The following is a 16,624-nucleotide window of genomic DNA, read 5'->3' on the forward strand; positions in this document are numbered from 1 at the left end:
TCTCCTCTGTACAAAGCTGGAAATCAGTCCAGATATATCTTAACATTTTTGATTTAATTTAGGAAAAGTTGTTTAATTTCTGATAACTCTCATAAACCAGCTGTTATCATTTGAAATTAAATAGTCCTCAACAGCCTATAAATATCAGTTGAAATCTTTCACATTTTTCCATTTGTTTCTTTCAAAGAGAAATTCCTCAAGAATTTTCTCTAAAAAGATAGTATCCGCGCGGACGTGTCGAAGACACGTATGACCAAGACCACGACCACGAGCCGAGCCGTGCCGTGCCATATCGAGACGAGACGGACGGCGGCGGCAGCGGTGCGCGAGAGTCCCTCTTGTTCTCTATCACTCAACAAGGAAGTGGGAAAGCCAAGCCTTAAATACTATTCCCAATAGTGTTTCCAATACTATGTGGGATTGAGCATTACCAACATTCCCCCACTATGCGAAAGAAATCTTCTGAAACTCGAAAACAACTTTCCAGAAGAGCAATAGCGAGATTGTTGCTTAAGCACTAGGAACGTATCTGGAACTAGTACATAGTGATGATGAGAAATCCTTCTCTTAGATAAGTGAAACTAGTCTGAATTTCTAAGATCAAGGTAAACTCATAACACACAACTAACCCCTTCATCCACCTGAGTCCTCGATGTGTAAGATATATATATATACAAAGTATATATTTAGCCATCTTACCTCATGATTCTAGTAAGTGTGCTAGAAAAATGGCCCAACATTTTTCATAGAAGGCGGCTAACCCTTCTCACTTACATAGGTTATTGCATCAAATTTATCTCAACATAAACCACCCTTTAAAAAGGGATATGAAATAATTAAGAGCTTTAATAATAGCTCAACCTCACAAAGGGTATGGTGACTTTTTTGAAGTTCATTATTAATGAACCACCCAAACTCTGGGCTAAGAAGTCATTAAGAATAAATATTCAACCTCATTTATCGGTAAATTCAGTAAGTCCTTCTCACTAGAACCATCCAAATACTTGGATTTGAATTTATTAAGAGTTTAACAAACTCAACCTTTCTATAGGTAAGTTCATCATTTCCTACCCACTCACTCTGGGTTATGAACTTATTAAGAATAGATATTCAGCCAAAATCGGTAAATTCATCAAGTCTTTCTCACTAAGACCACCCAAAGCCTGGGATATGAATTTATTAAGAGCACTTAAGTTCATCCTGGGCATGCACATTATTCGTCATAGAGATAGGCAGTAGGAATGTGCACTATGAGTCTTTCCATGGTTTCGTTTGACCACATGGAACTTAGATAACTAAGTTGGGTATCCACCATGAATTCCTCAAACCAATGGGCTTTAGACCCATCCCCCTCGACGAATCTAGGACCAGCTTCCGACTTAACCCTTTGGTAAGTGGATCTGCTAGGTTCCTTTCTGACTTCACATACTCTAAAGAGAGCACTCCATTCTTTATTAAGTGTCTCACTGAATCATGTCTTATACGAATGTGTATTTTCTTACCATTGTAAGCTTGGTTCTTAGCCACACATATCGCAGCTTGTGAATCACACAATAATGAAACTGGAGGAGTCAGTCTTCCCCACAACGGAATATCTGCTAACAAACTTCTGAGCCACTCGACTTCTTGCCCAGCTAGGTTAAGAGCTATAAACTCTGACTTCATAGTAGAACGAGCAATACAAGTCTGCTTTGATGATTTCCACGAGATTGCTGCTCCACCCAAAGTAAAAACATACCCGCTCGTAGAGCTTACCTCATCATTATCAGAAACCCAGTTGGCATCACAAATATCCTTCCAGTACCGCAGGAAAGCCAACAAACTCAAGTTTCCAATCCAAAGTACCCTTAATATACTTCAGTAAGCGTTTAAGAGAAATCCAGTGCTCACCACTCGGATATGAGTATATCTACTCAGTCTACTCACAGCATAAGCAATATCAGGCCGAGTATAGTTCATTAAGAACATTAAGCTTCCGATTAACTTAGCATATTCAGTTTGGGAAATGCTACTTCCTTTATTCTTAACTAGATGTATGCTAGGGTCATAAGGAGTTCGAATAGGGACGACATCAAAACTGTCAAATTTCTTTAGCACTTTCTCTATATAATATGCTTGACATAAAGAAAATCCCTTCTCAGTTTTGGTAACTTTGACTCCTAAGATTACATCTACTTCTCCCAAATCTGTCATCTCAAACTTAGTGGACAAGAAATTTTTAACTTTGTTAATGGACTCAATGTTAGAACTGAAAATCAACATGTCATCAACATAAAGACTTATGATAACACATTCAGTGTCAAACATATTCGAATACACACAAGCATCCAAACCATTCACAACAAAACCAAAACTAAGAATAGTTTTATGAAATTTCTCATACCACTGTTTAGGTGCCTGCTTAAGTCCATAGAGTGACTTTTTGAGTCTACAGATTTTGCCTTCCATACCAGGATCTTTAAAACCTAGTGGTTGTTCCATGTAAATCTCCTCATCTAGATCTCCATTCATGAAAGAAGTCTTAACATCCATTTGATGTACCTGCAACTTATGAATAGAGGCTAGTGCAAATAATGCACGAATCGTTGAGATTTTTGTAACGACAGAATATGTATCAAAGTAGTCTAAACCAAACCTTTGAGTGAACCCTTTGACGAATAACCTTGCCTTGTACCGCTGAATCGAACCATCTAGCCTTAGTTTCTTCTGGAAGACCCATTTGCTGGAGATTGGTTTGAATCCATTAGGCAAGTCAACTAATTCTCAAGTATGATTAGACATTATCGATTCTAGTTCATCATTAACAGCGCTTTTCCAAAAACTAGCATCGATAGATCTTATAGCTTCTTCAACAGTTTTAGGATCCTCATCTAACAGAAAAATTTGAGCTATAGGATCTGAAATGGAGTCTAAATCATTTATCTCAGAAATAAAGGAAGTAATAAAGTCTGGTCCAAAAGAGGTTTCAACTCTTTGCCTTTTACTTCTTCTAAGCTCGAAATCAATTTGTTCAGAAGACCTAGCAGGATTAATAGAAGAAGTGGATGGAATATATTCTATTTGTGTTTCCTATAAACACCGCATCAACTGTTTTAGGTCCGATGGTGGACTTCTTAAATTCTGGCAAACCCACTTTGGCCAGACACCCCCACACTTTCAGGTATTGTAAATTAGGAGCGTATCCTTTCCACAATTCATATGGGGTAGAATCTAATTTCTTATGAGGAACTCGGTTCAAGATATGAGTTGCCGATAGAATGGCTTCCCCCCACATGTTATCAAATAACCCTAAACTTATTAGTAAAGAGTTCATCATCTCTTTTAAAGTTCTATTTTTCCTTTCAGCTATACCATTCTGTTGAGGAAAATAGGGGGCTGAAGTTTCATGAATTATGCCATTTTTTTCACAAATATCTTTTAAGAAATTAGATCCATATTCACCACCTCTATCAGATCTAACCCGTTTGATTCTCCTATCTAACTGATTTTGTACTTATGCCTTATAAATAAGAAAGAAGTTTTCATCTTCATCTTTAGTTCTTAGGAGATAAACTTTTGTATATCTTGAATAATCATCTACAAAAGTTATGTAGTAGTGTTTTCCTCATTTACTTTCATTGTTTCTAAAATCTGCTAGATCAGTATGAATGAGTTCTAACAGTTCAGTCTTTCTATTAGAAACAGTCTTAAAGTGAGGTCTAGTATGCTTAGCTTCTACACAAATCTCACATTTGTTAAAGCTAGTTGTGTCTAGTTTAGGCAGAACATTCATATTCATTAATTTCTTTAAAGCATGAATATTCACATGTCCTAATCTAGCATGCCACATATCAATGGATTCAACAATATAAACAGAAGTGGTAGCTTTATTTTCATTAAATTGAGTTTCTATGACAAATAAATCATTGCTTAGAAACCCTTTCCCCACATAATCACCATTTCGGGAAAGTACAAGTTTATCTACCTCAAAAACTAACTTAATGTCTACCTTATTCAGAAGCCCACCACTTATCAAATTTCTACGCAAGGCAGGTACATACAGAACATTATTTAAAGCCAGAGTTTTACCAGAAGTCAGCTTGAGTAAAACCTTGCCTTTGCCTAGCACTTCAGAACTGCTAGAGTTCCCCATGTACACACGTTCACCAGTGTTCACATCCTCGAACTCGGTGAAAAACTCCTTCCTTGCACAGAAATGCTTCGAAGCGCCAGTGTCAACTACCCATTCTGAACTGTTCTCCACCAGATTAACTTATGAGACCACCGCAGCAATGATCTCATCATCTTCTTCTACAACGTGCATCTGTGGCTTGTTGTCATTCTGGTCGTCTGATTGGTGTTGGCATTGGTAAGCTTTGTGGTCGGGTAAACCACATACATAACACTTGAACATCTTTCCTTCCAGTTTGGCCTTTCCTGACTTCTTGAAGTTGGTAGCCTTCTATGGTTTCGTCTTCTTGTCTTGATTCCCACGTTTCATGATCTTCTTAAATTTAGACTCAACCAAGTTAGCTTTAAAAGATAAATTACTCATAGAATTAGTAAGCTTATCTTTTAAAGGGTTGGCTTCTTCAATCTTCATATGGCCCACAAGTTCTTCAAGCGAAATGTCTCTCTTCTTATGCTTAAGAGAGTTGCGGTAGTCGGACCATGACTTGGGCAGCTTCTCAATGAGTACATTGGCTTGCAGCACCTCACACATTTGCATCCCTTCAGCGATGATGTCAGCGACTAAGTTCTCATAGTCATGGACTTGATCCATTATTGGCTTGTCGTCTGTCATCTGGAATTTGACCCATTCGCCAACAACGTACTTCTTGATGCCCGCATCGTCCACACCATACTTTTTGTCGAGAGTGTCCCATATTGCCTTGGCACTCCTTTTTCTAAGGAACATATCAAATAGTTTATTTGACATGTGGCTAAGTAGATGTCCTCGCACCGTCTTGTTGTCTTTCTCGTATTTCTCATAGGTAGCGAGTGCGGCGGCGGCGATTGCTAAGGCATCATCATTGAGGACCACATCTGGATCATTACCGGCAGCTGGGTTGGTGACATGGTAGGTGGTGGCTTGAGCAGCACGTAGTCAAGATCAAGCTGCTCGAAGAATATCAGGATTCTTTGGGACCACCTTCTATAATTCTTTCCATCAAGTGCATCGAGCTTGGAAAGATCGGGGATTAGTTTGCTCAAAAGTGTTGTCATGATTGTAGTATATGGAATTCGTTTCTAAATTGTTGGATATATGAACTGCAAAACTACACCATTAGCATTGACTGGAAATATAAACAGTAATTAAAAGGAACAAATTCGTAAACCGTGTCATGGTAAACACCACTGCCTTAGAAACGAATTCGCCCCGATATGTGTAATCGCTGCAGTAGGTGGACCGTCCCCCGAGGTTAACACGGTCGCTCTGAATTTCGTACACCCGAAACCGGAGTGGACTGCTGGTGGTATTGCTCTTCTGATTGGAAAGCACTCAGAGAGAACTCATAGAGAGAATTGTAGAAAACACTTTTGTAAGTGAATTGTGAATGTTTGAGAGTGAGTTGAGAAGCTGAATATAGCCCTTTATTTATATGCTAGAAATAGGGTTAAAATCGTCCATAAAATTTCAGGATTAAATCTCTTTTTTTGTATCAACTGAAACGTCTAGATGAACCTGACTCAAAAATAGTTCAGGTTCATTGAATCATTGTTCAGCTATTATAACTCCCGAAATTATATCATGTAACCCATGGAATTAAATCAAATAACTCTTGATATTAACAGCTTGTCTCCTCTGTACAAAGATGGAAATCATTACAGATACATCTTAACGTTTTTGATTTAATTTAGGAAAAGCTGTTTAATTTCTGATAACTCTCATAAACCAGCTGTTATCATTTGAAATTAACAGTCCTCAGCAGCCTATAAATATCAGTTGAAATCTTTCACATTTTTCCATTTGTTTCTTTCAAAGAGAAATTCCTCAAGAATTTTCTCTAAAAAGATAGTATCCGCGCAGACGTGTCGAAGACACGTATGACCACGACCACGACCACGACCACGACCTCAACCACGACCACGACCATGACCATGACCATGAGCCAAGAAGACCACGGTCCAGGACCACGAGGCGAGACGAGACGGACGGACGGCGGCGGCTGTGCGCGAGAGTCCCCCTTGTTCTCTATCACTCAACAATGAAGTGGGAAAGCCAAGCCTTAAATACTATTCCTAATAGTGTTTCCAATACTATGTGGGATTGAGCATTACCAACAAAGCACAAAACCAAGAAAGAGTTCAAACTTGAAAAACATTACCTCCCCCATTCGAGCATTTATTTTCATTGATACAAAATAATCGGCACGGGTCTTACCGACGTTTACAATTGCGGTGGAGGCACCTGCCTCATGAGCAGCCCTGTCAAAATCAAATACCATTAGCTGCAGATCAAATCCCTTTCAAAAACGAGGAAACAAATAAATCCATGTAATGTCCTTGGAAACTCGAAATACTCGAAACAAGGGAAAGTTGCTACATCAGGATCATGAAACTAAAATAACAAACTTGAGACTGGTTGTTGAAAGAAAACTTTTAAGTAACTATAACTGAACCAAATATTTCAGAAGAAACACCGGTGATCGATACCTTCAGATGCAAATTTTGAAGTAAATTTTATTGACCAAAATATATACCTGACGAGTCGGAAAGCATACATGGTCATCAAGGATGATCCTAACGCAAGGAAGGCATCACATTCTCTTGCAACCTCCATGGCCTTATCGGCTCTTTCCTTGGGCATATTATCACCGAAGAAGACAACCTTCATTTTTAAATACACAACAAAAACATTAAAAAGGTGTTTGTATTTCTTTTAGAAACTACTAAACCCAAATTAGTCTCAAACTAAATGGGCCAAATGCATAAATAATTCATTGTCATTTTCTTTTAAATGTGCATCTGCAAAATGCCAAAAAAACTAACAGCAATACGGCTGAAGCAAAATATCAATATGATGGAAAATTGGGAAATTAAAAAGAATAGCTTCCTCCAACAATTAGAACACATCAAAAAGAGTAAATTAAATAGCCTGTGGGTAAATCCAAAAGATGCACAAATTAATATTTCTATACCAACATGATAGAACAAGGATCCTAAAAGTGTGTGTATATATATCTATGTGTCGAAATGATTTTTCTCTTAAAAACATAAATTTAATTTTTTAAATGGTGATTTTTAAAATATCTCGTCTCGAATAATTTGGAGATCTTTTAATAATAAAACATGGTTTGAGGAGTCGCCATCAATATTTGATTAGGGTGTGATTGTGCACCCAAAAACATATTTGTCATTTTAATAAAAATATTAATTTTAATTAAAACAACAAATTTATGATCTGCGTTACCAAAAATTTGAGTTCGGGAATCGGTTACGCGTGGGGAAGGATTAGTACCCCCACAGTGCCCTAAATCGAATACCTAGTCGATTAATTAGTTCTCTTTGCAATGAAATTTAAGAATTCGATTTTAATTTAGTTTAAGATTGTCACAATCCGAGTTAGGGGCTAAATTTTATTGATTTAAGTAAATTTAAGAGACTAAATTGCAAGTTTTAGAAACTTGCAACTTAGGTTGAAACTCTGGGAAGTTTAGGGACTTAACCTCGAAATTTCCCATTTTGTGTTAAGTGAGAAAAATAAATCTTTCTTTCCCCCGATCACCTGGAAAATTTCCTAAAACTGCTAACCTTCTCCGTCACGCATTGCTGTCCATCTCCAATCACTCTTCTTCGGCCAGCGCTGGCATGCACCGCCACCACCACCACCATCGATTCCGGCATCACCTCGCGAGCATACCCCTGCTAATTGATCATTGAAAAATATCGCCGATCGTCGTGAATAGCATTTGAAATTCGTCAGAAAAAACCAAGTCAGTTGTTGTGTATTTCTTCATTTTTCGGCTGATCTCGACGATGGTTCATCTCACCGCCTCCCTCATTGAATTCCCGATGTTCTTCCGACCAAAACCTGGTCAGGTCGTCGCTCACCGCCGTTGCAATCACTGTTCACCATTGAAGGTAATCAGTTTATTTTTTATTCAATTGTTTTACACTATTATGGCTGATGATTAAGGTTGTTTTGGATTGATTATGGTGATTATCGAACCAGGGAGTAATCAACCGATCGAAACAGCCCTTGTCATCACCGCAAGCACCAGCAGTGCACGCGAGGATCCTCTGCTAGTCCAGGAAGTTTTTGGAATCGGTCCGAACCGGGTCTAGTTGACTGGATCGAGTCAACTCGGACTGAGTCAACTCGTTTGAGTCAAATCATTTGAGTCATCTCGTTAACTTTGACCGTTGACTTTGACCCAAAAAGTTAACTTTTTCAAAAAGGTCTTATTTTATATTTTTTGACATCCTGAGTCCGAATCTGAAATTTGTTTTGCAAAATTTGCACCAGGTAAGCCTTTTTTCAATGTTTTATCTTCAAATTCAAATTAGTTTCTCAATTAAGTTCAGTTTCTGAAGTAAAATTCGACTGCTTTGTATCCGAAGAATTATTGGACATTGAATTAATGTTCGAGGGCGATTGAATGGAGTTTAAATGGTTGATCGATATGGCATAAAAATCAAGGTAATACTCTGCTACATTTTGTATGCTCTTTGGAACCCATTGATAGAGTACAAGGCTCTTATCCTTGGGGTCATGGGATCGAGTCCCACGGAGGGCATTTCATAATTCGGAGGTTTTCTACGGAAGCTGTTCTCAACCTGGCGTTGGGGGCAACCTACTATCCTACCTCCCCCTTACCCCATTACATATGGGAATAAGGGTTAGCTAATTTTTTTTTAAACCCATTGATAGATGACAATTGCATGAATGGAAATGATTGGTCCATTAGATGTATTTAATTATCATTGGACTCAAACATAAATTGGATTAAGGACATAACACGGTATAAGACTCAGACGGCTCGATAAAGAGAAATTGGAAGATCAATCAGAAATAATTATAAGTTTAGTGATTCAATAATAAATAAATTGGTCTCAAGATCCGTAAATTTTGATAAATTATTTAAAGGTTAAATATCACGATTATTTGGATAAGAAACTACCAAAAATAGTCTTATGGAGTAAATTAAAAAAATGCCCTTGTACTGTAAATGACCAATACTTCCCCCGGATAGTGAAAGATAACCCAGAAAAGACATCATTGACCAATTATCAGAAATAGTGCATATATTTGAATTGAAAAGAATTACCAAAATATCCTCGAGCTATGAAATAACTATAATAACCTTAATTGATCAAAGGAACTAGAATACTTGAAGCCTAATATATCAGAAGTAATGTCACTGGCAGATTGAAATGAAATGACGATGATACACATATAGTGTAAAAAGCACAATGGATGTCTATGATAATGGAGACGACCTGAGAACTCATATCTTGATCCACTTGAACCTTAGAATCATCGATTTAAATTTCAAATCTATATTGGAATTACAGAATTTACCTTGAAGTGTAAAATGATTAAAATGCCCCTAAAGTGTTAAATGACCTAAAGTATCTCCAAGCCCTAGAATGACTAAATACCCTCTAGCTCTGAAATGAATAATTCAACCTCGGTTACCAAAAGACCTAGAATTTCTATTTTCTAAGATAACACCTAGAGACTAAATTATCGAAGGTACTTTACACGTCTGAATTTCATGAAATGACTAAAGTATATGACCAAGTTGAACGGAATGGAAGAACTGTATGTATCCGAATATCGGAAATGATTAAATTACTATGGAAACTCAGAAGAGAGTGGGATTGACTTAACTACTAAATGACCTATGTATCTTCAAAGACCTAATATTAAGTGAATGACGTAGACAATTATGGAAACATTGATGAACTTATATGTAGTACCACCCTCAAGGGTTTTAAACCCCAGATCAAGCACGTCGATAATTATTGACATTGTTGCAGTAAAAAAAAAGAAATAAATACCACTGGAATACCTATTTGTCTCCTAAAAACTGATCAAGGATGATTATGATATTGATCCAATCAACTGGTGCATTCAGTAATAAGAAGTGAATAATAATGAAGTATCACAGTCCCAATGATTGACAAGTATTGCAGTGTTGGGATCGTTGGTGCAATTTGATTCAAAATCCTGATAATTCAATATATAATCCTGAATACCCCCTGATTATTTAACTAATGGAATCACTCTCTATAAATCTAAATCTAGAATTATTCTGATATAAAGGTTCATGACCACCTTTTTAATGCACCTAAATTATAACGGGGTTCTAGAGTATCAACTTTAAATGTCTAATAGATTCGTTAGTAATAAATCCCTTTTAATAGGACCTTGATCCTGGAATCCTATCAAATTACATAAGTTTCATGTTTTTCTGATAACTATTATGTGCCTCTGAAAAATTCTTGGATCCTTTAGTGTGTTCCCCATGTACTACATGATTGTTTTATATATATATATTGAAATGTATTTTACCGAAATTTATTGATTTACTGACTTATGAACCATGACAACATGGTATGTGTTCTCTGATTATAATTTTCACTGAAAAATATGATTTTTCATGATTTATGGAATCATGAAAGTTACTGGTTTATGAACTATGGTTTTTTGTTTTCACTAGTTACTACTTGAACTGTTTTATATGGACTTTATCTGGGTAGGCTGAAGGTTCAGCTCTGATCAAGATGGTAAATCTTTACAGACCTAATGTGACACTTGGGTAGGCTCTGAGGCCCCGAGAAACTTTCTTGGGTAGGCTCTCAGGCTCCAAGGCACTCCCTTAGGTTAATCATGGAATTATATATGGTGTACAGATGGAGGGCAATTATATGGTTTAATTACATTGTCACGTTTATGAGATTTTACTGGATCACGATCCAAATATTATAGTTTACTGTTAAAACTGATTTCTACTGGATTTTAAATGAGTAGAATTATAGAGTCCTTGATCCAGCTGATAAATCCTTGCGGACCTAAGACGACCCTTGGGTAGGCTCTGAGGCCCCGAGATCTTTCTTGGGTAGGCCTTGCAGCCCCGAGTACCTTTCTTGGGTAGGCTCTCGGGCCCCAAGGCATTCCCTTAGATTGGTTCCCTTTGCTGTGTGCTTAGGCTAAGCCTTTATGGAACACACTATTCTGATTTTGGTTGGAATACACTAGACACACTATTCTGATTTCTTGAACCTGGATCTCTGAATAATTCCTCTGAACTGTAATCTTCATGCATGTTACTCGAAGAAATATCAGTGGTACTGCAGATCATTCTGAAAACCTGTATAAGTCTGAGTCAATAAGGAAATTTTATGGCTTTCTATTTATCTACATGTCATGCAATATCAATTGCTAGTATTGTATTACTGAGCTTCCCAAAGCTCACTCTTTGTGTAATACCCCAAAATTTAGATAGTGACCAAAATAAAAATTTTGAAAGTTTGCTAGCCAAAGTATAAACTTTGGAAAAGTTTAGGAACAAAAATAGTAATTTTAAAAAGTTATATTTTGGCCTCGTAAATAAATAGTTTATTTCAAGAATAATATTTTGGTGGGAATCAGAATTTTAATCCGAGATTTGTAATAAAAGTTATAGAGCAAGGAAATTGAGGAAAAAATTTGGTAAATCGGATCGAATATAAAATTCAGGAAAATCTGAAGGATGATACCTTAGACCGAAAATATTATTTTTAAATTTGCAAATGTTGGAAAATAATATAAATATTTTGATTTAAGGGTGTGATTCCATGTTTATTTTGGACAGTTGGATTAAAGTGGCAAGATTGTGATTTTTGGAAAAGGCAAGGGCAAATCGGTAAACTAAGATATTATTTGTTCATCTTTGATTTAGGGAAGATGATAAGGGTTAGGTATCTTGGTTTGGAAGATGATAAGGTTAGGTGTCTTGGTTTAATAGTGGTTATGAAGTTTCATTAAGGGTGAATTGGTAATTTCCTAATTTAATGAATTTAATATTCATTAAAGGTAAATTTAGCATGAAAAATATCTAAATTTCATGCCAAAAGTTGTTCATCATCCTCTCCATTACCGTGAGCTATAACAAGGTTAGGAAAAATATTTGTTTTACATTTTTGAGCAATTTCATTAGGAATTCAAGTTATGTCGTGAAATAGGAAAGTGATCTAGTCAAGAAATGCCATCTTTTGGTACCAATTATGCTTGCTCAACTTGCTTAATTTCAAAAATCCCAAATCTTAGGGTTTATGTTCATGATAAGGTTCATGAAATTAATGATGAATATTGATGTTTTTGAGGTTGTCTTGATTTGTGATTAAAACATGTTTAAACTTTCTAGATATGATTCTATAAATTTCGGTCAAATGAAGAAATTGAAGAACTTGGTGTTTTGATGAGAGTTGATTAGGGCTTTGATTTTTGAGATGTTGTAAGATTGATTGGAAGTTGATTTCATGCTTGAATTGAATCAAAATTGAGGAAAATCATGAAAACTTAGTTTCTAAGTTTAAAGTATTCGGTCATGGGTTAGTTTAGTGAGAAAATTATGGAAAAATTATATAAGGGCTGGAAATTTACTGTTTTGGAATTGAAATGAGTGTTTAGATGTGAAATGTGACCAATTTGGAAGTTTGAAAAGATGGGTGATTTAAATGAAATATTCACATAGTTGGGGTGCTTAAATGAAATTATGCCTTTGTAAAAGCATTTGAATGGTAATAATTTCAATGCTGGAATTTTGGCACTAAGAATCTAAGTGATAAAATGGTGAAGGACTATTTTGGGTAAATTGGAAAAGTTGGTGCCAATGTTAAAAAAAATTATTAAGTGTTAAGTATTTTGGTAGAAAATGAGTTTCAAGTATTTTATGGATTTTGTTTTGGGGATGTGTTTATGTTAGTACAATACTAACATATGTATTATTATGAATTTGTGATTTGTACAGATCGTGATTGATTTGTGATCGAAACAAGTCAAATATAAAATGGTTTATTATGGATTGTAGCGAGGCATATATATTTTTGGATATATATAAAGTGTCAAGGTGAGTGCAATACATGCATGATATTGTATATATATGTTTTATACATCATTAGGAAGACTTGCGATAAGTCGACCTTGTTTATATCAGCATGATATTATTTATTTTTATAACTTCGATATGACATTGATATGTTACAGTGTGAAATTATAGTGCATTGATAATGAACAATGTGATATTTTATCATGGATGTTATTTTGGGTATGAACTGCCCTAATGTTAAATATACGATTATATGATACTATGGATGAATGAATTAGACTATATGCCCAAATAAGTCATTGAGGAACAGGGTATAGTTGGCATGCCATAGAGTCCAGCAGCAGGCTGCATATTCGGGGGTACACTAAAGTATAATTAGTGTATATAGTGGGCACAATCTTATGTGTCATATTCGGGATTGTACTTAAGTATACTTAGTACAGATGATGGACATGACCTTATTTTTCATACTCGGGATAACACTACGATGCTTATTTATATTGACTCGTGTACCCAAGGTCTTAATAGGTTTACATGTGGGCTATAGCTAATGGTAAAAATGATAATATTTTATATCGTATTGTATTGATCATGGTAAAATATTGGATATGCATGTTACATGATGTTATGACATTTTGATTTTGACATTAAATTTCATGCATGATATGTATTGCACTGTTTATTGTTGTAAATTGCCTCACTAAGTTTATACTTAGTGTGTGATGATTTTCACGCGTAGGTAAAACGCTAGAAGTAGAGTAAAGAGTTCGAAGCGACATCAAGCATCAAATAGTATATTTTCATATCAGTAAGACATCCTATGATGTGATTTTGACTTAGTTAGTGACATGTATTTATAAATGTCTTAGTTGTTCTGTTGAAATATTTTTGGAACTGGTTTGTAATGAATAAACTAAAATGTTTTACTCTATTTCAATATGGATAGCATAAATCCATATTAATATATGTTTCACATAGTATGTGATAGTTTACTGTGATATGATATTTTTATATTAACAGTTACCATTTTGAGAAAATAAATTTTCAATCAGTTTTGAATGGGAAAATATTTTGAAGAAATTCTGGTGATATATATAATTTGTATAGGTACAATTATATGGGTTTTAGGTGTTACACTTTGACTCACTATTTCAGGTTGAAAGAATCAAACCAGTGTAGCTTTCGACATCAGTAAAAGAGTTCCACCGGCGTTGCTTGCGGAGTACGGTGCATGTGACTAGGGGGCATGTAGGTTGTAATTTGTTTTACATATGAGTCTGAAATTTGTTTTATTTCTAAATATTGGGAAATTTTACTTTTGTATTTATAAATTATTTTATGATTTTATATGTTTTAACAAAAAAAATTAATTTTTCTGGGATTTTTACAGTGGGTCACCGAGGTGTAACCTCGGTAGCCCTAATGTGACACCTCGGATCGGATCGGGTCACCCGTATCAGTCTGTGGGTGTTACAAAGATCTCATACAAATAATATCCTTTGAATTTTAGGACTAAACACAATAATATTTAATTATTTCCTATCGAGAAGAATCAACCTCTTATGCCTTAAAGCAATCGATTCTTACTCCAATCGAAATAAAGGAATATTACAATTTCATCCTAAAGTTCCTTATTAATTCCAAATTTAAATTTAGAAATAACAATAAGATAAAACAAATTAAATTTAAGATTTTCTTTTTAAAACATATTCTTTGAATTTTAAGAGGGAAAACAATAATATTTAATTATTTTTTAAACGAGAAGAAATGACCTCTCATGCCTTAAAGCAGTCATTTATTACTCCAATTGAAATAAAAATATTAATATTCATGTTCTAACCTTATTTATTTTTGAAATCATATTAAAACATATATAAAAATAAAGCAAAAGTTAAATGCATACATCAAACAAATATGATTAGTTAATTATTTACCAACCTTTAATGACAATAAGGATGTTCAATTATTTAAATACATCGAGACTAGACCTTAGATTTGATCTAATAGTCTTTTTTCGGTGAATTTAATTAAAAGAACATGATCTTTATCTCAGTCCCCAAATTTTAATATAATCAATTTTATTCATTTCTTTGGATACGATACCCTTTTATTTTAAGATTATTGAAAACAACCTCTTATTCTTTAAAACAATCACTTCCTCTAATCTCAAAATAAACAATATCCCCTTAGTCAAATTATTTCGATTCGAAACAAGTAATGCTTATGTGCTTTCATATATTTTTCATGAAATTTAATTTAAATTATATCCTAAACATATATGCAACAAATTATACAAATGTTTATATTTCATGATATTAATATATATTTTATACTTGGACAACATTAAAAACACATATTATTCATATTATATAAATATAGGGATAAATAATAAAATTAGAAATTTTAGTGTCACAACAGCAAATCAAATAAATAACATAACATATAATACATGAATCATACATTACAAAAACCAACAGTGTAATAAACCCATATATTTATGACCAAAATGAACATATACGTGCTAAGATTATAATAAACCAAAATAAATAAGCTACGGGGACCAAATTAAAATAAAAAAGAATTACATGATTAAATTAAATCAAATCCAAAAAGCAGACCAGTGACCAAACTCTAAAAATAGGCTTAAACTTTAAGGACTAGTTAACAATTATTCCATTTTTTCAAGCCTAAAATATACTTTTAACTAAAAATGCATAAAAAGAAATCAATCCAGCAAAATTAAAATAAAATTAAATAATTAATACATATGACCAAAATACAAAAACACGCTTAAATAATAGGAACTAAACATCAAATATTCCAATAAATATACAACATGCACGAAAAAGGGGTAAATAACAGATTTGGTCCTCGTATGTGACCGAAGTGTAAAAACGCGCTAAACTGTGGGGAACTAAATATCAAATATACCAATTACCATATTACACGCATGAAAAAGGGAAAATAATGACATGAGTACAAATAGCAGATTTAGTCCTCTTATGTGACCAAAATGTAAAAATACGGCTAACTTAGGGGACCTAAGCATAATTTAACATAAATAAATGTTATAAATCTATATTTTCAGCCATTTTGGCTAAAAGTTTAACCCTAGATAAGTCTCCCCCTCCTCTATCTCGAACGACATTGCACTAAAGGGACCCAAAGTTGACTACGCTTCGACCATCGGGTTTGAAGGTCGGTTAGCTCCGATTCAACCCCTTAACGGTCGAAAGAATACTGGCGACAACCCACGACCCTAAAAGCCTTCCCCTATTTCTCTTCGATATAGCATTACCCAAACCTAACGCCACCGTTCCAACTCTGATTAACGGCGTTGCCTCCCTTCGGTAGCCACCAAGGAAGAAGACAGAGACAAAAACCCCACCTAAACCGAAACCTAAGCCATAAAACACCTCTCCTCCTCCTCTCCTTACTTGACTGAAACCCTCAACCAAGGGTAAGTTATATTTCTCTCCTTTTTTATGTTCAAAAATAATAAATAAATAAGCAAATTAGATATTGGAAAATGAAAAATAAAGATGAGAGAGAACCTTATATTTGCTTGTATTGGTATTTTATTTTAATCTGGAAAATTTGCCCTT

At 34.8% G+C, this 16,624-nt stretch overlaps 1 protein-coding gene across 1 annotated transcript in view; it reads right to left on the bottom strand.

Moving 5' to 3' along the window:
* LOC120176216 (NAD-dependent protein deacylase SRT2-like) overlaps window positions 1-16,624 on the bottom strand; it is a 53,774-nt gene that overhangs the window by 717 nt on the left and 36,433 nt on the right. The window contains exons 5-6 of the mRNA XM_039182679.1: window positions 6,684-6,811; window positions 6,309-6,408 (exon numbers count right to left, since the gene is read on the bottom strand). Of these exons, the coding sequence (XP_039038610.1) occupies window positions 6,309-6,408; window positions 6,684-6,811 (228 nt within the window). The remainder of the gene's footprint in view (window positions 1-6,308; window positions 6,409-6,683; window positions 6,812-16,624) is intronic.

The sequence above is a fragment of the Hibiscus syriacus genome, unplaced genomic scaffold, assembly GCF_006381635.1.
Source record: "Hibiscus syriacus cultivar Baekdansim isolate YM2019G1 unplaced genomic scaffold, ASM638163v2 tig00112231_pilon, whole genome shotgun sequence".
In the NCBI taxonomy this organism is placed as follows: Eukaryota; Viridiplantae; Streptophyta; class Magnoliopsida; order Malvales; family Malvaceae; genus Hibiscus; species Hibiscus syriacus.